At 36.8% G+C, this 21,675-nt stretch overlaps 1 protein-coding gene across 1 annotated transcript in view; it reads right to left on the bottom strand.

Moving 5' to 3' along the window:
* Window positions 1-309: 309 nt before the first annotated feature.
* LOC110217433 (transmembrane protease serine 11G-like) overlaps window positions 310-21,675 on the bottom strand; it is a 48,128-nt gene continuing 26,762 nt past the window's right edge. The window contains exons 6-10 of the mRNA XM_020999840.2: window positions 15,594-15,632; window positions 12,757-12,934; window positions 8,138-8,397; window positions 3,287-3,429; window positions 310-2,266 (exon numbers count right to left, since the gene is read on the bottom strand). Of these exons, the coding sequence (XP_020855499.1) occupies window positions 2,108-2,266; window positions 3,287-3,429; window positions 8,138-8,397; window positions 12,757-12,934; window positions 15,594-15,632 (779 nt within the window). The 3' untranslated portion in view covers window positions 310-2,107. The remainder of the gene's footprint in view (window positions 2,267-3,286; window positions 3,430-8,137; window positions 8,398-12,756; window positions 12,935-15,593; window positions 15,633-21,675) is intronic.

Genomic DNA, 21,675 nt, shown 5'->3' with positions numbered 1-21,675 from the left:
TTTTAAAGAGCTTAGCATGGTGCCTGGCACATAGTAGGTGCTTAATAAATGCTAGTTAATGGAAAGACTATCATAAATCATCTCATGGTGGTTTGCCCATTATCTTAGTGTTCTTTATAAATGGTACAGAAATCTCCTGAAAGAATTCCCTGTGGTCATTTTAAAAAAATTAATGATACATTTTTGGTAGTGACATTTTAGACTAGTTAGATTAAAATGATTAAAAAATGAAAAATCTAAACTCATGTTTGGTTTACATACTATAGAACACTTTATTATATTATACCTAATTAAAAATAGCATGTTTAGTAGAACATAGTACATTTAAAAAAATCTATTATTGAAAAACAGTCACTAATAACAGGATGGAACTTACTCCCTTTTCTAGAATTGAAAATGTCTCTTGGTTCTTTGAGACCGTGTCTCATTCCTTTCATTTCTTCTTCATTAAGGCTTGTTATTGTAGTCTAAGGTTTAAGAGTCTTTGTCCTTAGTTTCAGAGGTTTATCTACAATTTTTAGTAGTTCAATTCAGCATCCTGTTAAACCTTCTCCTTTTTTCTTTTAATTAATTAATTAATTTTAAATTTTCAATATTCACTTCCACAAGATTTTGAGTTCCAAATTTTCTCCCCATCTGATCCCTCCTCCACCCCAAGATGGCATGCATTCTGAATACCTCTTCCCCTAATTCTGCCCTGCCTTCTATCTCTCCCCCCCCTTCCTCCCAGCGTCTCTTATTCCCCTTCCCCTTCAATTTTCCTGTAAGGCAGGATAGATTTCTATAACTTATTTCCTGTATATCTTATTGAACCTTCTCTTTTAAATACCATCAGCATCATCAGATCAAGGATTCATTCATTCCTTGCTGCAAAGATAAAGTATCAGTGGGACTGGCTAAGGAGTCAGCTCTCTAAAGCCATTAGCTAAAATTAAAATGTAAATATTGTTCAGTTTCAAGTAGTTGAATAAATACTGGCTGGAAGATAAGTCTTTTCTTAGGCTTCTCTCTTCCTTTTGGTGTGGTGTTTTAAAATGCAAGATTCTATAAAGTCAGGGTAATGTCAGTCTTGGTTTTCTTAGAACAGAATACGTGAAGCTGCCTAATAAGGGTTATTTGATGTTGAAGACAAAGGAGAATGAGGTCATGGGGGAAAGGCTAGTGTGCTCAGCCAAGTAAAAGAAAGTATAAAGTAGATGTTTACTTACCCACTTAAGCCATTAGATAGGTTTTGGCTTATTTAAAGCAAGAGTCCTTAACCTGGAGTCAAGGGGCACATGGATAGATTTCAGGGGTGTTGATGAACTTCAAGGAAAAAAATATATACCTTCATTTTCACTAACCTCTAACTGAAAAAATTAGCATTTCCTTTAACTATGAGCTTTAAAAAAAAACAACATTCTCAGAAGAGGTTCATGGGCTTTACTAGACTGACAAAGGGGTCCATGATGTGAAAATAGTTTAAAGACCCCTGGCTTTAAACAATGGCATCCAAGATTAGCCAGATTACCACAGATATTTGAAGTTGAAAGAGATGTAGATTTATCATACATTTCAATCCTCTCATTTGAAGATGAGAAAACTGAGGCCCTAGAATGTTGAGTATCTTGCCCAAAATTATGCAACTAAGTACTGGCACAATTGCAACCGGAACCTAGATCTCCCACCTCCTACTCTCAGGTTTTTTCATTTATGTTATGCTCTGAGCAACAGGGAAATTAAGAATGAACAAATACATACAGAGCCTTGGTATATGCTGGAGGAATAGAGATTGAGTATCTTCTATTGCCATGGAACAGGAAACCATTTAAAGTAATAAAATTTCTAATTTTCTCATGTTGTACACATTTTGTGATATATAATGAAATAAAAGATCATAGTAATAGGCACACAATAAATGAATAATAAATTTAATTTGTGAGATGAGAGTTGTATAAAAGGTGGCTGTATTTTCTGTTCCTTTTACTCAAAGAATAATTAAAAAAACATATGAATGCAATTAAATATAAATTAAGCATAAATTAAACATAATTTTGAGAATCTTGAATTCTTGAGAATACACATATGACTTGAGTATTCCCTACATAACAATGACAAAGACATTGCATTAGAGGTTAGTTTTTGATTTAATCCAGTCCCGATAACGGGCCACTTTGGTATAGATTCCAGGCTTGTTTTCTTTTCCACAGCCTATTCCCCAGCTTACTATTCCAATAATGTACCAGAGCCTGTTCTCTGGGATAACCAGTGGTCCTCCAGAATCACCCTAAGGGAATAATAGGAACATTCACAATATTACATAAAATAATTTCAGAAAAGAATATCAGAAATAATAACAGCTAATATTTATATAGTACCTTAAGTTTTATAAAGCACTTTACATACATTATCCCCTTTAAGCTACACAATAGCCCTATGAGAAAGCACTATAATCATCCCTATTTTACTGAAGGAAAAGCTGAGGTTGAGTGAGAATTAAATGATTTGCCCAGAATAATAGAGTTACTAAATATCAGTGGTAGAACTCAGACTGAGAACTTGCACTTGCTAAGAACAGCATTCTTTCCACTATGCTGCCCAGCCTTCTCCAACAATAGTATCAGTATCATTAGCATCATAAGAGAGAAGGGCAAGTGGTAGATAAATTCCTAATTGAGATATTTTTCAGCCCATCCTAATCTTCCCAGCACCACTACTTATTTGATAATTTTGGATCATCTTTATTCTGTGGTTTATCATCCTTTGTTCTTTTAGCTAGAGCATAGTGATAATGAGGTTGAGATTTCTGGTTCAGTCTCCAAACTGGATTGAATCCAGTCAGCTAGTTTTTCCTTCTTTGGGTCATGAGAAGACAAAAGGGCACAAATATTGCTTCCTTGGTTAAGTCTTTCCTGAAACTCTGTTCTCCCCTACCCCCAACAGAAGTAGTTTCTCCCTTCTCTGAACTTTAATAACACTACACCAAACATATAGTATTTAGCACATAGTGTCATATTGTTGCTATTTACCTACATACGGCTGTCTAACTTGGTTCTTTCTACATTCTATTGCTCTTTCTTCTTTTTCAGTAATCATTTGCTCCCCAGTTTCAGCTGGTCTAGATTGTCCTGAGCAATAATAGAGTATTGAGAGAGGTCTTCTCTCTAATAGCTTTTGCCTTCCATTTCCCTCCCTCCCTCTGCCATATCCAGGTTTCATGGAGATTCTTAAAGTGACTTTATCCACAGGTTGATAAGGCTTTCCTCACTTAGAATGATAATTTATGTGGTTGTCAATTTCAACTTACCTCACAAGCATCTATTTTTCCTGACAAGAAACCCGCACATATCATTCCTGATGATACAGCTCCACCATACACATCTATTCTGTTACAGACATCGTTGCTTATAATTTCCACTTTGGCTTCTCGCAGTTTATTTGAGATTGGACCTAAGAATGAGGGGGGAAAAAATTCCTAGTATTTTTCCATTGATGGGTTTCCTATCCATTGTGCATGACTGCTTTATTCCACCTCATGAAATGATATACTTCTCGTGGATAGAGCTCCATTTTTAGGAGGAAATCTTAAGGTTGAGTTGAACTTCTGTAACTCCAGGCCTAATGGTCATTTGAGAACCTCAAAATGGGAAGGAAAATATTGTAATCATCTTGCTAGACAAGTGCCAGTACTTCTTTGAATACTACTTCTATCTACTTTTCTGCTAAAACCTTTTAAAAGGTTCACAAATTCCATTGCCTGTAGTCAACTTGCTTTCCCAAAACACATAGCTCTATATTCCGAAAGCAGATGTTAGGATTCTGTGGAGCTAATTTTAATTTACTAAAATAGCAACAATAAAACCTTCTGTGTTGATTAACACAGAATAGCCTATGTATACTTGAGTGTGTACAACAGATAAGGAGATCCTACCAAACCCAAGGTTCAAGATTGTGATGTAATAAAGGCCAAACATTCTCCAAGCTTCTCTGTAGCTATTGATCTTGAACCAATTATAAGTCAGGAGTTTTCATTGCTTCTTCAGTAATAAACTTTATATATCACATGCTCATATCAGCACGCTGATAGTGTGGGACCAGAAACTCTGTAGGCTCAGATTTGAACCTGCCCCTCATCTGGAAGTACTCAAGGTGGCCTTTCAGCATCCATGTTCCCTAAATTTACTTTTCGACTGTAATCTGGTGGTTTTACCATAGCTTTCAACAAACTCCATATGTACCTAGGAACTGTGTATGTGGTTGTGCTTTTACTTGTTAATGAGACCACAGACTTATTAGGAAACTATTCATCATAGAATATTTGCTACTAAATGTAGGAGGTTCATCAGGGGAATTCCCTGACCAATTTGATAAGCTTATGGGTGGTGGGTGGGAAGTGGGAGAAGAAGAGGGGTGACTGTTTGTTTTAGACTTTTTTTGTGGTGTCTCATCCATTGGGATAACTTGATAAGTTTGAACTATTATAAGTCAGAATCACTGCAATAAGTGGGCCTATAAAAAGTTGCAGAATTAATCATTTCCTCCTTTTTCTCCTTTCTGAGCATAGCTCAGAGACTAGAGACCCTAAAAGTGGACTTTGGTCTCTGGTAAGTGCCTATGTATTGTCATAGTCTCCAGGGTTTGTCTGAACGCTCCCACTTCAGCCTAAGCAATGGTAGCATGTAGGGTTGACAGTTATATGGTAGTTGCGCACATGGTCAAACATTTGTTCCTAGGAGAAGGGATCTGTGTGATGAAATAGTTGTAGTTCCTGAGTCCTGGTGGACTTACAACTTAGGAGGGAATTGACAGTGGTAGGAACCTTAAGGTTATTATTGTGGCATTCTCATCACCTGGCCTGGAAGTGTTAGTGAATCTGCTTTTGAGTAGGGGAAGTGAACCCATGGGAAGAGAAGAGAATTCTGGTACCAGACTAAGAGAGGTGACCCAGAGACCTAATTTTTACACTATATTTCCTGAGTCCTCTAGGGCCCAGGGCTCATATTTTTGATGTGGAGGCATATTCACCTAGCCCAATGGTGCAAGTAGCATTCTAGACTGGAACCAAAACAATGAACCTCTCCTAAATCAAGGTTCGTAGGGATAGGTAAAACTGTCCCTCTCCCCCTATGATTCTACCATGGCAACACATGGTGAATTCTAGGATACCTGCGGAAGCTACTTGTTGATTGTTGTCATTTACTCTCAAAGAGAACCAAAATGACATCACTATGTTGGGGTCAGACCAATACAAGCTTGGAAAGCTCTCCCACAGATGGGGCACAACTGGTCCATATGAACATTTAGAGTGGCGGTGTCTCTAAATTTGCGCATCATGTCTCTTTTGAGCTATTGTAGTTCTGCTTTTCTCATAAAGCACAGCATCTTCCCTGATGCAGTCGCACCATGCAGGGAGATTCTGTGCCAGTGTCTCCCATGTCACACAATCAATTCCAAAGTTCTTCAGCGATACCTTGAGAGTGTCCTTGTATCATTCCTCCTGACCTCCATGTGAGCACTCATCTTGTGTGAGTTCTCCATAAAATAGTCTTTTAGGTAAAAGTGTATTTGGCATTTGAACAACATGGCCCGCCCATCGCAGTTGCACTCTGTGCTGTAGAGTTTGAGTGTTTGGCAGTTCAACTCGAAGAAGGACCTTGGTGTCCAGTATTTACCTTGCCAGGTGATCTTCCTCAGGCAATTCAAATAGAGACGATTCAGTTTCCTGGCGTGGCACTGGTAGACTGTCCAGGTTTCACAAGCACACAACAATAAGATCAGCATAACGGCTCTGTAGACCTTCAGTTTTGAAGACAGCCTAATAATTCTTCTCTCTCACTTTCCTTTGGAGCCTCCCGAAAACTGAGCTAGCTTGGCAATGCATGTGTTAACCTCATCATCTATGTGTACATCCCTGGAAAGTATACTGGCAGGGTAAGTGAACTTATCCACACAATTTAAAGTTTCTCCATTTGATATAACTGACGGATACATAACTATATATAACTACATATGGACAATGTGGTTCTGGCTGGTAGAAAAACCTCTGTTTTCTTGGTTTTGTCAAGCCAAAATTAGAAGAAGCAGCAGAGCATCAATCCATACTTTGTTGCATCTCAGCCTTAGCAGCAGCGTTGAGTACACAATCAACTGTGAACAAAAAATTGTGCAACCAAGAATCCCTACACTTTAGTCTTGACTTGTAGCCTTTTCAAGTTAAATAATGTATCATCAGTGTGGTAGCTGAACTTGATGTAATTTTTGTCCTTGTTGAAGGTATCTGACAACACCACTGAACACATCATGCTAAAAAGCATAGGAGCAAGCATATAGCCCTGCTTCACTCTAGTGATGGCTAAGAAAGCTCAAGAACATAATCCATTATTCAGAATCAGTGTAAGCATGCCATCATGAAGCTGATGTACAGTACTGATGAACCAAACCAAATTTTGTCCATAATTTTCTACAAGTCCTCATGACTGCCAGTATCAAAGGCCTTGGTCAGATTAATGAATATTGTATACAGATTGCTGTTCTGTTCCTGATGTTTTTTCAGGAGTTGGCAGGCAGCAAACACCATAACAACTATTCCTCAACCCTTTCTGAAGCCACGCTGGCTCTCAGGTAGATGACCATCTTCTGGGTGAAGGATCAGCCTTTTAAGGAGGACTCTGGCAAGAATCTTACCAGCAGTGCCTGGGAGACCCCACCTGTGATTGTCGCAGGACAACCTATTTCCTTTTCCTTTATAGAGCTGGACAATGGAGGCATCTTTGGATTCCTGGGGAGAACCTCCTCTTGCCATATAACCCAGAAGATTTCAGTCAACTTTTGTATGAGCAGTAGATCCCCTGCCTTGTAAATCTCAGCTGGCATAGAATCAGCATCAGGCTTTTTGCCAAAAGAGGAGTCTTGATGTCTTTGATGTCTCTAGGTACTCCAAGCACCTACTTCTGCTGCCTTCATGATCCTTGGAAAAAATTGTTTGCATCTACCCATTCTGCCAGGGAAATTCTTCAAATGCTTGGGTTAGACATCGCCCTACCTCACCAATGGGTTTGAAGCCAATCAGTTAACCTCAACCTGGTTTAGCTGGCCTGCCAAAATGGTTTGCTGGAGTGTGGCTACTATGGATGCTACAGCTTCTTGGAGCCACTGGTGAGAGTTGAGTGGCAGATGGACACCAAAGGTGGAATGCAGCCCTGCAAAGGGCTCCATAGCCCTCACACCAGAGGTACTAGTTTTCCCTAACACCCACATACCCTTGGGGAACGTACTGCAAGGTGTCAAGATGAGGTCTAGAAATGGATTAGAGGTCCTGCACTGAGAAAATTTGTCTAAAAGCCCTAGAATAAGGGGATGAAGATAAAACCCAAGTGGATAAGATTGTCAAATCAAGATCTTGACCCTAAAGGGAGGGATCCCAGAAAGACATAAAGGTACAGGGGCCAGGTGATTATCTTTCTTGGCAGAACTTACAAACCAGGAAGAGAAATGATAGTACTCCTTAGTAATACAGGTTCCCCAGAAGAAAAGAAGAAAGGAAGATCAATTTAAGTGAAATACTGAAAATGCTGAAGGGGAGAGGGGCTAAATAAGTTTTTATATGTGGAGTCACTAGCCCAAGGGAAAACAGCAGACTAGTAGTAGCCCACTGTGCAAGGACTGGACTTGGCAGACAAAAGGTACTTCCCCAGTCATCCACCATCCAGGGCAAGCAAAAAGCAAGAGGGAAAAAAACTTGTGGAAGGAAACACTGCTGTAGCTCCCTACACCCTTCCCCAGATGAGTGGTGCAATTTCCTGAAGGACATCCTTAAAATGCTACATACACAAAAGTAGATACGACTCCTGATTGACTAAGAGGCCTTTCCCACCTATAAACTAAATGCTTCATCTGCCTAATAGTGACTTGCACAGCTTTATAGGTGCAGAGGTCTCTTTTCATGGGAATGCAAGTCATATCTACTATCCAAATTAACCAGCAAACAACAAATTTAAATATTGCCTCATGAGACAACTAGAAATTTTCTTTGTTCATGAAGATTTGTTGATGAGTTCAGTTTGCGGGCTAGTGAAAGCTCTCAAGTAAGTAGCCAAATCACATTATCTATGTCAAGGTAAATATTAGGTGGAAATATGTAATTTGCTGAGACCCTCACCACTTTCTTTAGATGCTCCCCATCCAGTGACAACCACATTAGACTGGGGCAAAGCTTCAAAAGTGGCTTCTGGAAGACATATAGGTCGGACATCATCTGAAAAAGTAACTGGATTGGACAGAAGTACAACAGCAATGTCATCTTCATGTTTGTGGGAGGCGTAATTTTCATGAATGATGATTGACCGTACATTTCGCCTCATCAAGGCAGGCTGGAGAGTTGTTCCAAAAGTAGCAGTCCATAGTCGTGGATTTTTATTGCTGATCATGGAGGAAAAGATCACAGTCAGCGTGTGTCTGATTTAAGGTTGCACTGAATCTAAAGCATAGATTTGTAATCTGCAAGTCACAATGTAGACAAAATTTTGAAGTTTGACTTTGGTTCTCCCATGTTCAATTTCAAGGTACCTTTTCTTATACCCATCTCCCTCTTAGCTAGTTGTCAATAAATTCCTGCTAAAGATAGAGTAAGGCATTTCTCCAGGAACACCTACATCCTAAAAATAATTCTCAAAGATCTAAAAGTCTTCAGAAATCAAATAAATTAAATTCTAATGTTGGGATTTCAGGCGATATGGCCTGCAGGTAGTGAGGGAGATAGAGTTTAAATATACTGACACCATATATAAATGCCTTTAATTTTACAAGTATTTTGTTAGCATAAATAGAACTGAAGAATAAGAAGAGTTTTAAGTTTATTCTTAATCCTCATCATGACCTCCATATCCTTCCCCCTCTGTGTTCCCTGTGGCCATTATCCCTTCCCTGATTTTACTTCCCTTCCTTCCCACTATTAACCTTATAGTCAACCAGTCAAATGCAACACTAGCCTCTACTCTTTTTAAAAAATATTATTTTTAAAATATTCATTTTTGAACATTTTGAATTCCAAATTCTCTCCCTCCCTCCAGCTCCTCCCACACTCAATGAGAAGGTAAGCAATATGATATCAATTATGCATGTGAAATCCTGCAAAACACATTTCTATATTAACCATGTTGCAAAAAAGCAAGGAAAAGTGTTATATACATATATATATATATATATATATATATGTGTATATATATATATGTATTGAAGTATATATATATACTTCAATTTGCACTCAGAGTTCATCAGTGGATAGCAATTTTCATCATGAGTCCTTCAGAATTGTCTTAGATCAATGTATTGATCAGAGTAACTCTTAAGTCTTTCACAGTTGATCATTGTTTCAATATTGATATTATATATACAATGATCTCCTGTACTCTGCATTAGTTTATATAGGTCTTGTCAGGTTTTTATGAAAACACCCCCTTTGTCATTTCTTATAGCATAATAATATTCCATCACAATCATATACCACAACTTGTTCAGCCATTCCCCAATTGATGGGCATCCCCATAACTTCCAATTCTTTGCCATCACAAAAAGAGCTGCAATAAATAATTTTTGTATACATAGGTTCTTTTCAATTTTCTTTTTTATTTTTTTGGGGGGATAATAAACATAGCAGTGGTATTGCAGGTGCAAAGGGTATAGTTTTACAGCCCTTTGGGCATAGTTCCAAATTGTTCTCTAGAATGGTTGGATCACTTCACAACTCAAACAATGGTGTATTAGTGTCCCTACTTTTCCATATCCCGATTTACATTTATCATTTTCCTTTTCTGTCATGTTAGTCAATCTGATAAGTTTGAGGAGATACTTCAGAATTGTTCTAATTTGCATATCTCTTATCAATAGTGATTTAGGACGTTTTTTCATGTGACTATTGATAGCTTTGATTTCTTCTGAAAACTGCCTGTTCATAACCTTTGCCCATTTATCAATTAGGGAATGGCTCTTATTTTTTTTTTTTATAAATTTGACTTAGTTCTCTATATATTTGAGAAATGAGATTACTGCCTTGCCAAATCCCAACCTGGGATCGCTCTCACCATTTCCCCCCTCTTCTAATCATAAGCTGATGACATGTGCTGGGAAAGTGATACAACTGTGTTGACTGGGTCCACGACAAACTTTTTACAAAATTTTTATATAATATCACCTGAGCCTTCACTACTGCAAAACAATTCTTTTACTTTTTTTCTAAATTAATTTTCTATCAAACTCCTTAACTTTGCTGTTTTTAACTTTATCTTTTCTCCTTAAGACTCCCACACTATGCCTCCCCTCAGTTTCTCTCAACAAAGGATCTTAATGCATATTTTGCTGAGAAAATAAAGATCATTCATTGTGTGATTCCACATCCCTTCTACTCTACATCTCAAAAGCATTTGATATTACTATCTCACATTCTGTCCTTTAGCTTCAGTTTCTAATGAAGAAATGACACCTCTCCTTGTCCAGGCCAACCCCTCTAACTTGTATCCTTAATCCTATTCCCTTCTGTATCCTCAGGCATGATGCCCCCAAAATCACTTCTTCCTAATATTTAAAATTTTTCATCTGTCAGCTCATTCTCTGATGCCAACTGACATGTGTAGGTTTCCTCTATGTTTAAAAATAAACAAAAACCCTTCACTGACTCTATTGTCTTCTCAAGGTGGTGTCCATCTTGTAGTCTGGCTTCCAACCTCATCATTGAACTACAACTGGTCTCTTCAAAATTACCATTGAGCTCTTAATCATTAAATTTGATGACCTTTTACAAATCCCCATTCTTAACCTTTCTGCAGCATTTGATTCTGTTGACCACCTGGATATTCTCATCTCTCTGGGTTTTCATGATACTGCTTTCTTTTGGTTTTTCTCCTAACTCTCTGACTATTCCTTCTCAGCCTCCTTTGCTGTACAGTCATGCATATCTTGCCCACTAAATGTGGGCATTCTCTGTACACCATCACTCCTCCATTATATTTCTGTACCATGCTTGTGATCCTTTCCCAAAATTTTTCATCTATTTCCTCTTTCTATCCAAGTGTTCTGTAATATGCTTCTATCACAAAATTACTTGTGTTTCCCCTCCATTGCCCTCAAGCAAATGCTCTACATAATTCATTTCCTCTCTGATTCCTAGGGTTTTTCAAATAACAACTACAGCTGACACTTACATAGCTTTTTATTGTGTGCCAGGCACTGTGCTAAGTACTTTACAAATATCTCATTGATCCTCACAACAACCCTAGGAGGTAGGTGCTATTGTTATCCTCTTGGGCAGATGAGAAAGCTGAGGCAAATGGAAATTAAGTGACTTGCCAGGCTCACACAGCTAGTAAGTGTCAAGTGTTTGGTCTGAGACCAGATTTGAACTCAGGTACTCCTGACTTCAGGGCTGGTGCTCTATCCACTGCGCCACCTAGCTGCCCCTCCTTTTCTAATACATAAAGTTAGACTCCCCAATGCCTCTTTAAATTATTTTATTTTTTTAATAAGGAATTAGCAACCAAAACTATAGTCTAGTGATATATTTCATTCCATGATACCTCAGTGATATCTGTGAGAGCAAATTGCCTCCTTGGATTAGGACCTTTAGTTCTTGTTTGTTGTCTAAACTGTGTGCTTTTCTATATAAAACATGAGGCCATGAGTTTTACTACTGCCTCTTTTCTTGGATTTTATCTCCTATGATTTTCTGTGTATCTCATTGCCTCTATTGCTTTTCTTTTTTCTATATAGCTAAACTCTGTGGTATCTATTGTATTTCACCACATAATTGTCACAGATTTTATGTCAAATTTTTTGCAAAAAAAAATGATGTGTGACCATTGTGTGAAGCTCTTAAAAATCATGCCAGTATTACTTAAAAGTCATTTATTGCTAAACTGTTTTTGGTGCAAGATTAGAATGCATGGAATACTTGTGAATATACATTAAAATTGGGAAGATGCAAGACTTACCATATCATGTGACATACTCATGGCCACTTCACCTACCTGCCTACTCCCCTTGTGCCTACAGGCTCTTCATTGAATTGAGTGACAATACCTTCAGTTCTCTAGTGTTCTAAATAAGCCATGCAAGTTAGCTTTCGAAAATATACTGGTGATGTGCATGCACTGAGAATTCTAGACTCATAGCTCTCAATGCGAGAGAGATAAATGCATATCCATGTGCCACTGGTAAATACATTGCTGCTCTGTTTATACCTTTTACACACTGTGATGAACAGAATTATACCATGTGATGATTATGAGATGAAAAGTTATAAATCAGTTTTTGGACTGAAATAAACAAGGTGTAATGATTAGGCAGTGGCAGTGATTATGAGGAGAAATATGGTAAATTGGGGCATGTAAATAAGTAGTTTTTCCCTCCACCAACCTTTTTAGGTTTAGTTAGATTTTTAAAACATCTAGCAAAAATGTTTTTACCAGCCTCTGTTAGATATGTTTTAATTCTTGCTAGTAATCTGTTATCTTTATTCTGTATTTCAAGCTTGGGTCCAGAAATCCAAATCGCGTTTTCAAACACCACTTTCTTAGCCATCAATTTACTTCCTAAATTATTGTTTTTTCCTTCTTTATCTCTTACCTTCAAAGGGCAACAGTGAAGAAAACATCACTTTTGCCTCCATGGTCTTTAGTTTCTTGACCAAGACTTCATAATCATTTGTAATACTTTTGCCAACAAATGCTTGTGGATTGATTCTTTCCTTAAATGGTAAGATAGATTTAATGAAGATTAGAGACTTACTTATTAAAGCAATGAGCTGAAGTCAGCAGCCACTGGTCACTGATCAGAGAAGCACCACAGATATGATGTCTATCCACCTGCAAGCTAGCTTGCCATGGCCAAGAAGCCTTCTGTGAAATTTTTCCTCCGTTAGAAATTCTTTCAGTGAGAAATGAAGGGTCTATTCCCAACCCACAACCTATTAAAGGTGGACAACAATGGTTACTGCCAAAGAATTATTCATATATCTGCTTATGTTTTTATAATATATTAGCATCAGGCACATTCAGATTTAGAATAACAGAATCATAAAATAGACTTTTGAAATCACCTAGTACAATGATTATATAAATAGGAAATCCCTCAACAACATTTCTGACAAGTAACGAACCAGTCTTTGACTAAAAATCTCTAGTGATGGGTAACTCATTATCCCCCAAGGCAGCTCATTCTCTTTTTGGACAAGTATATCTGTTAAGAAGTTCTTTATTATATTGAGCTGAAATCTGTCTCCCTGGAAAATTCTATTCATGACTTGTAGTCCTGCTCTCTAGAGCCAAGAAGGACGTGCTCAATCCCTCTTCCTCATGACAATTCTTCAAATATCTCCTATGGAGTCTCCTCTAAGTTTTCTCTTTCCCAGGCTAAGCATCCTCATTTATTTAGCCAGTTCTATATTGGAATGATTTTAAGTACCCTCACTTTCCTAATTGCCCTCTTTCAAATATATTCCAATTTGTCAGTGCCTTTTCGAAAAAAATATAACACCTAGAAATGGACACAAAATTTTAGGTGCATTTTGATGAGGACAGAGTAAAGAGGGATTTTCATAGAATCATAAAACTCTGGTGCCCCAGGGCACTTAGAAATTATCTAATTTAACCCCATCATTTTACAGATAGAGAAACTGAGGCTCAGAAATGTAAAATGAATTGCCTATGATCACACACCTAGTATAAAGGAGATAGAGTATTGGAATCCACTTCCTGAGATTCAATGTTCAGTGGACTTTCCATTATATTAGGCTCTCTCCTGTTTGGCCTTCCACTCATCTGCCTTAAGACAAACCCTTTTTTGGGTATCTCATGGCCAATAATGATAAGGGACTTATAGTCAGGGTCACCTTTGGTACATTAAGGTTGGTGAGTATATTCTTCCCCTAGGCCCTGACATTTATGTTTAAAGTCCTCTTTGAAAAAGTTAGATGTTCCCTTCTTTAAGAAAATCCATCTAAACTCATTTAACAACTAAATTATTGACATTATAAAAGGAGTAATCACAGCACTACTTTAAGAAATAAATGATCTGAATATCTTTGTTCATTAAATATACCACTGATTTTTAGGAAATTATTCACACACAATTTATACTCATAAGACATCAGAGAGCCAATAAATATTCTAGGTATTGTATTTGTACATGGTACTTATGTAACCTTTATTTTTAAAAATTTCAGTTGAATTGTATCATTGAGTATAGCATATTTTTGAATCATTTCAGACACTAAAAGACATAAATCACCTATAATACTGATTCTTTAGATATCGTGGTATTCCATGATTCATATTAACACCAAGAGAGTACTAGTGTTAATAAGGAGAGTTTTGTGTCAGGGTACACAATGGGATCATGAAAATACTGCACAGTTTCCCCAAATCAATCCATTCATTTTCTTCTTCCTATATAATTATGAGTCCATATCACTTTCCATTTACAGTGCTTGTCCAAATATATATACTGATGGACCAACTCATCAAAATAATATGTGCATCATGCATTTTTCATCTACTTGGTTTTTCTTTGTGGATTACTAGGATGATCTGTTTTGGTTGACTGGATTTCACTGAGGAGACCCTGTAGCATCCTGGGTATAGGTTTAATCAGCACAATCAAATGTGCAAATATCTGGAGCAACTTACATTGATCCATTTGGACTTTGAGCAGAATATTTTCCATGATAATAATAAAACACCTTTGGCAAGTTTGTGACTCTTTCTTTTAGACTTTCTTATTTTCTCAGGTGATGCTGTTGTAATATTACATCCTTTTCTTCTGTAATATTTTGCAAATAAGCTTTATCTTAAACTGCTTTTGCCTTAAGTGTTACATCTTTCTGCTTGGCAAGGAGAGCAAGTATGTTCTGGTTAAAGTGATTTGGGGGTACTTTAGTATTTTTTTGTGGTGATTTAAATTGATATTTATCCTCCAAAAACTATGAGTCCTAAATTCCCCCCCTCTTTTCCATTACTCTGCCAATTTAATTGTAGAGATAGAAGAATTCCTTACAAAACTGAGAGACATTTATACATATTTTCTTTTTCTTTTCATAGGTTGTTGTGGCCAAATAATTTATCACCTAGTAGCAAAACCACTGACTATAAGGTTCTCTGTAATTAGATAGGCTGGTCCCAAGTCAGTGAGTGTAGTCATAGGATTATAGGATCATAGCTTTAGAGCTGGAAGAGACCTCAGAAGTCAGCAAGTACATTTTTCAGATGTGAAAACTGAGGGCAAGAGAGTCTGTCACTGGGATTGTATTTGTAGCTTTTTTCAGCTTGGTAAAACTTTTTAGAGCTTGTTCTCAACTGGCACAACCTTTTAGAAACCAGAGACACTCCATTTCACGAGTATTATTTTGTGGATGAATCGGGCTTTCTTGTTTTTGTTTTTCAAAAATGAGCATTACAAAAATAAATTGTAGGAGAAATGCTCTCCCCACCCCAATGAAAATTGTATTATTTAACCATTTCTGATGTTTGAGAAAAAATACTGAATATGCAGGTAAGGAAAGTCTAGGACAATTTGTCAAAGTTTTAATCTTTATATTGTGAGTCTTGTGTTAAAAATACTGGACTTACCACTGTTCATATGGTATTCTGCTTCTGCTGTATTGACAACTGAAACAGAAAAATAGAGTAAGACATTTGTTTATTTAGGGCTTTATGATTGTATTTACTACTTTTAAATATTTTAGCAATATGGCATGAATTTTTAGAACTGAGTTGTTTATGATGGGATGATTCTAAAAAATAAAATTGGGTTGGAAGGGGTAAAAAAGAATAATTATCTCATAAAAATGAGGTATGAAAGGAAGAACTAATATAGCAGAAACAGGTGGGGGTAATGTTGGAATCTTACTCTCACTTGGGTGGAAGAAGAAACAAAATATACATCTGAAAAGGTTTAAAAGTCTTCTGTACTTCTAGAGCGGTGAGAAAATGAGTGGGGGAGGGACTTCAAAAAGGTATATAGAAGGGTAGGGGGAGATGATAAGGGAGGGAATTTTAGAGGGTTGGGTAAAATAAGGAATAAGAGGGTAAGAGGAAATGATAAGGTAACAGGGATAGGGTAAAAGAGAAGCTAAGAAGGAAAGTAGTAAAACTAAGATGGAGGGAAATTCACAAAAAGCAATAGGAGTCATTCCCCAATTGATAAATGGCCAAAGGATGTGAACAGGCAGTTTTCCAGTGAAGAAATCAAAACAATTTATAGTCATATAAAATGTTCTAAATTATTATTGATTACAGAAATTCAGATTGAAACAACTTATATCATTTTACACCTACCAGACTGGCTAAAACGATAGAAGGGAAAAGTGACAGATGTTGGAGAAGTCGTGGAAAAATTGAGACACTAATTTATTGTGTGTAGAACTGTAAGATTGTAAAAAAAAATTCAAACTATTTTGGAGAGCAATATGGAATTATGCCCAAGAGTTATTAAACTACCTATACCCATTGACCCAGCAATACTACTACTTGATCTATTTCCAAAGATAATTAGGGAAAAAGGAAAAGAAACTATATGTTTAAAATGTTTATAGCGAGGTCTCCTTGTGTTTGCAAAGAACTGGAAATTGCAGGGATGCCATCAATTGGGGAATGGCTGAATAAGTTGTGGTATATGATTGTGATGGAATACTACTGTGCTATAAGAAATGATTAGCTCAATGATTTTAGAAAAAACATGGAAATACTTACATGAAATAATGAAGCGTGAAATAAACAGAAAAGAGAACATTGTATACAATAACAGCAATATAGTTTTAAGAATGACATTGAGCAAATGAGCTATTTTTTCTATTATAAATATCCAAATTAATTATAAAGGACATATGAAGAAAGGTGATATCTGTATCCAAATGGTAAATAGAATTATGTATAGAATAATTTTACATATTTATATATATATATATATATATATATATATCTACATACACACACATATCACCTGTTTGTGTCTCTCTAGGGAGGGGGGAAGGAAGAAAAAAAGAAAAAAATACATGATAATTTTGTTGTATACTTGGAAGGAACAGAAAATCATGCATAGTAGATTTGCAGTTTCATATACCATCAACTTTTTTTGGTACTATGTTATGGAAATGTTTGTTTTATTCCATAAATTAGAAATAAAATTTAAAAAACTGGTAGGAATGACAAGTATTTAATGAATGCCTGCTATTCCAGGAGTAATAAGCCCTAGGGGTTGTAAAGAAAGAAGGTAGGAAAAAAATCCCTGCCCTCAAGGAGCTCACCATCTTATCTTTTTGCCTTTTTTTTTGTTTCCCCAGGACTTGGGACAGGGTCTGGCCCATAGTAGGTGCTTAATCCATGCTTATTTGACTAGACATTTGGTAATAATAACTAGTGCTTATATATCACTGTAACATTTTCAAAGTGCTTTACATACATCATCTTATTTAATTCATAGAACAACCCTGTAATGTAGCTGTTGTTATTACCCCCAATTTACAAAAGAGGAAACTGAGGCTAAAAGATATTAAATGTCTTGCCCATCGCATACAGTTAGTAAAGGATTGAGGCAGGAGTAAAAAACAATCTCTCTTTATAGACAGATACATATAGATATTCTCCATAAATACGTGTGTGTATATATTCACATGTACACGTGTGTGTACACACACGTTCATGTAAGTATGTGTAGCTATACCCATATACACAGTATATATATATATATGTATATGTATATGTATGTGTGTATACATACTATATATACATACATGCACACACATACACACATACATATATGCATGTATACATACATACATATACATACATGTGTGTGTGTGTATATATATATGGTAGAAGGTAAACTCATTGAGGACAGGAATGCTTTCACTTTTGTCTTTATATTTCCAGCTCACAAAAGAAAAAAAATGATGTAAAACATGATAGTCAAAGAGAAGGAACAGAGACTATCAAAGAGGAGAATGCAGACAAGATGTTATGAGGAACTTGAAAATTACTAAGCATAGAATCTGACTTTGTATCCTGAATTAAGACAAAAAGGATAATGTTTGGGGTTATGTAGTGTTGATTGTTTGATAAAAGAAATTTTATTCATCTTGAGAAAAAAACTTTTCCCTGACTCAACTCTAAGAGTTTTTCACTTGAATCCAATATAAGAGACATTGGTTGGGGGGGAGGTGTAATGAGCATTACAGGGGGCAGAACTAAGATGGTAAAGCAGAGGCAGCAACCCAGCCAAACATTCTACATTCTACTCCAAACAACTTTAAAATTATGATCAAATTTAGGAGTGGTGGAGCCAACAAAAGGTCAGGGTGAGACATTTTTCCATCCTAAGACAATTTAGGAGATTGGCAGAAGTCTGCAACACCAAGGTTGAGGCCAATCACTGTTGGCAGCACCAGCAGTAGGCCTTGGAGATTCAGAACTCTCAGCCCAGAGATGGTAATGGGTATGAACAATGGGTCAGAAAGAGATTACGGGGGAACCTTTGCTGGCACTAGATGTAGTACCTGGCACTGTTTGGCAATGTATTGCTAAATATAGTGCTAGATATCAGTTTCAGGGCAGAGAGTAACACTTGTCAGTCATAAGGAGATAATCAGGGAAACTATATTTTGCTAAAAGGTATCATTGAGAATGAAGTAATATGAAATATTTTTAGAGCAAGTTTGTTTAGTAAAGGTCTCCTTTATCAAATAAATAGGAAATGGAATCAAATTCATAAAAATAAGAGACATTCCCCACTTGAGAAATAGTCAAAGGATATAAACAGTTGGTTTTCAGAAGAAATAAAATCTGTCTATAGTCATATGAAAAAATTCTCTAAATCATCATTGATTAGAAAAATACATATTGAAATAACTCTGAGATACCACCTCATACCTATCAGAATTGAAAAATGCTGAAGGGAATGTGGGAAAATAGGTACACTAATAAAGTATTGGTAGAGTTGTGAACTGGTCCTACCATTCGGGTGAAAAATTTGGAACTATGCTTAAAGGGCTATAAAACTGTGCATACCTTTTGACTTATGATATGACTACTAGGCCTATATCCCAAAGAGATCAAAGAAAAAGGAAAAAGACTTATATGTATGAAAAATTTTATAGTAATTCTTTTTGCAGTAACAAAAATTGGAAATTGAGGGGATGCCCACCAATTGGGGAATGACTGAAAAACTTGTGGTGTACAATTGTGAAATGATAAGGGGCATGCTTTCATAAAAATTTGGCAGGACCTATATGAACTGATGCAAAATGAAGTGAGCAGATGGCAATGTAATTAGTAACAGCAATATCGTAATGATCAACTATGAAAGACTTAACTACTCTGATCAATATTATGATCCAAGACAATTCCAAAGATCTTATGATGAAAGATGTTACCCACCCCCAGAGAGAAAACTAATAAAATCTCAGTGCAAATTGAAGCATAATTTTCTCACTTTATTTTTCTTGCTTTGTGACATGGCTAATATGCAAATGTTTTTCATGATTTCACATGCATAATTGATATTGAATTTCTTGCCTTCTCAGTGGCAGGTAGGGGTTGCAGGTAGCTAGAGAATTTGGAACTCAAAATTTTAAAAAGAATGTTAAAAATAAATAAATAATAAATTTAAAAAACATTTCAATAGGAATGTAAGTTTTGGGTGTCTAGGTTTTAGGATGCCCTAGGATTCTATTTTATTTTTAGTTGTAGCATTAATAATGCTCAAAAATGGGCCGAGCGCAGAACTGGTTCCAACCTCTGATCTTTGCATTATTTTTTTTACTGTCTGATCTCAACCAAATCTATGACTCAGTTTCTTCCCCCTTTGCAAGTGAGATAATAATATGCCTACTCCATTCACCAGAAGTAGTTTGAGAAACAAATAATAAGAGAAAAATTACTAGGCGCTTGAAATATTTTGACAGCTCTACAATCTGATTTCTCTGTTTGCCAACTTGTGTGTTAAATGTTCTAAGAAAATATGGCAACTTCAAATTAATTTGGAGGGGTGGTAGTGATAACAATCTCAAAATTTAATGAACCATCTTTAATATCATACTCCAAACATGTATCAGCTATTTATGCTGTTGTGGCTGATAAGGTGGTTCTTTGTGTTTACCACGTTGTCAGGGATAGACACCTTTCTTTTCCTGAGGGTGGCTTCTCTGGCCATCCCATTCCTGTCTGGGAGGAACAGGTCTACTGTAACTTAGTTGCAGCCCTATTCAATCTATGCCCCAAACACCAACTTCTATTTCCCTTTACTACTCCACAGTTCTGTCTAGGATGAAAGGGAAGAGGGGTGAGATGGGGAGAGAGCAGGGGAGGGTGGTGAATGCCAGAGGCAATAATAGGTGGGTGAATTGGCAGCAAAGGGGAAAGGAGAGGTGTTTATTTGGTTTGTTTTTGGCACTGTGCATTTTCCTAAGCAGCTCTTGAATGTTGTCCCAGAGGGAAGAAATGTTTTATGCACTATATTTCACGTGCTTCAAAGTGATAAAGAGACAGTAAGTGGTTGGAGGGTCATCTTCAGGCCCAAAATGACCCAAGTGCAAGTCCAACCTCTGATGCACATTGGCTCTGTGACCCCAGACAACTCACAGAAGTTCTCAGTGCCTCAGGAAACCTGCTAAGATTATACATTGCAGGCTAGGTGGCAATCTGCACTGGTCAAAGGTAGTTTCTTCATAGAGAATTAATTACCTTTCCCAATGAGATCACAGGTTTGATCTTAAGAGAAAATTGCGCTTCTATTAATAGGATCATGCATTTAGAACTGGAAGGAAATTAAGAGGTCATTTAGTCATTCGTTTTACATATGAGGAAATTGAAGCTTAGGGAGACAAAATGACTTCCCCAAGGTCACACAGGTAGTAAGTGATAGGCTTAAAACCCATGATCTCTGACCCAAATTCTATAGTCTTCCCTCTACACCATTTTACTTCTTTCTACAACAACTAGAGAAGCATTTATTAAAATTCTTTATGGGGCAGTAGAAAGAGGACTGGCTTTAGAGACAGAGGACTTGGATTTAAACCAGGCTTAACCAAATGACTTCAGTTCTCTGGGCCTCAGTTTCTTAATTTATAAAATGAGGGGTTGGACTTGTGCATGCTGCCAAATGTTTAACAACCAACTCTCAAAAATGTAAGCACAAAATAATTTAAATTTTAATCTGCATTTTTAACATTTTCTCTATCACTTTCTTAAGTCTAGACAATCATCCAATCCCATTAAGTCCTTGATTTGTAGTTTTCTAGTTTTCCAGGTATAAATACTCAAACTGAAAATTTAACGATCAGCTCTTGAGAGCCAGTTAGAGCTGGTTTCAAAACATCCTGGTTTGAACTAGATGATAGCTGAGGTCCCTTTCAGCTCTAAATCTACCTTCCAATCATCCTACTATGTGTGCAAGGAAACATGTTAGGTTCTGGAACTTCAAAACTGAGAAACAAGATAGTCCCAACCTTCGTGAAATTTGCTGTCCGCTTCAGGGGATATGATGTGTGCACAAAGACATGCTCAAGGTAGAATTGTACCAGGATAAAAGGGAGAGCCAGAGAATTCTAGAAAATATGAAGAGAGGGGCAGCTAGATGGCACAGTGGATAGAGCACCAGCCCTGAAGTCAGGAGGACCTCAGTTCAAATCTGGCCTCAGACTAAACACTTGACACT

Source organism: Phascolarctos cinereus, unplaced genomic scaffold (assembly GCF_003287225.1).
Source record: "Phascolarctos cinereus isolate Bilbo 61053 unplaced genomic scaffold, phaCin_HiC Scaffold_9;HRSCAF=440, whole genome shotgun sequence".
NCBI lineage: Eukaryota > Metazoa > Chordata > Mammalia > Diprotodontia > Phascolarctidae > Phascolarctos > Phascolarctos cinereus.
Note: the sequence above shows the minus strand (reverse complement) of the source record. Positions and strands in the feature narration are given on the sequence as shown.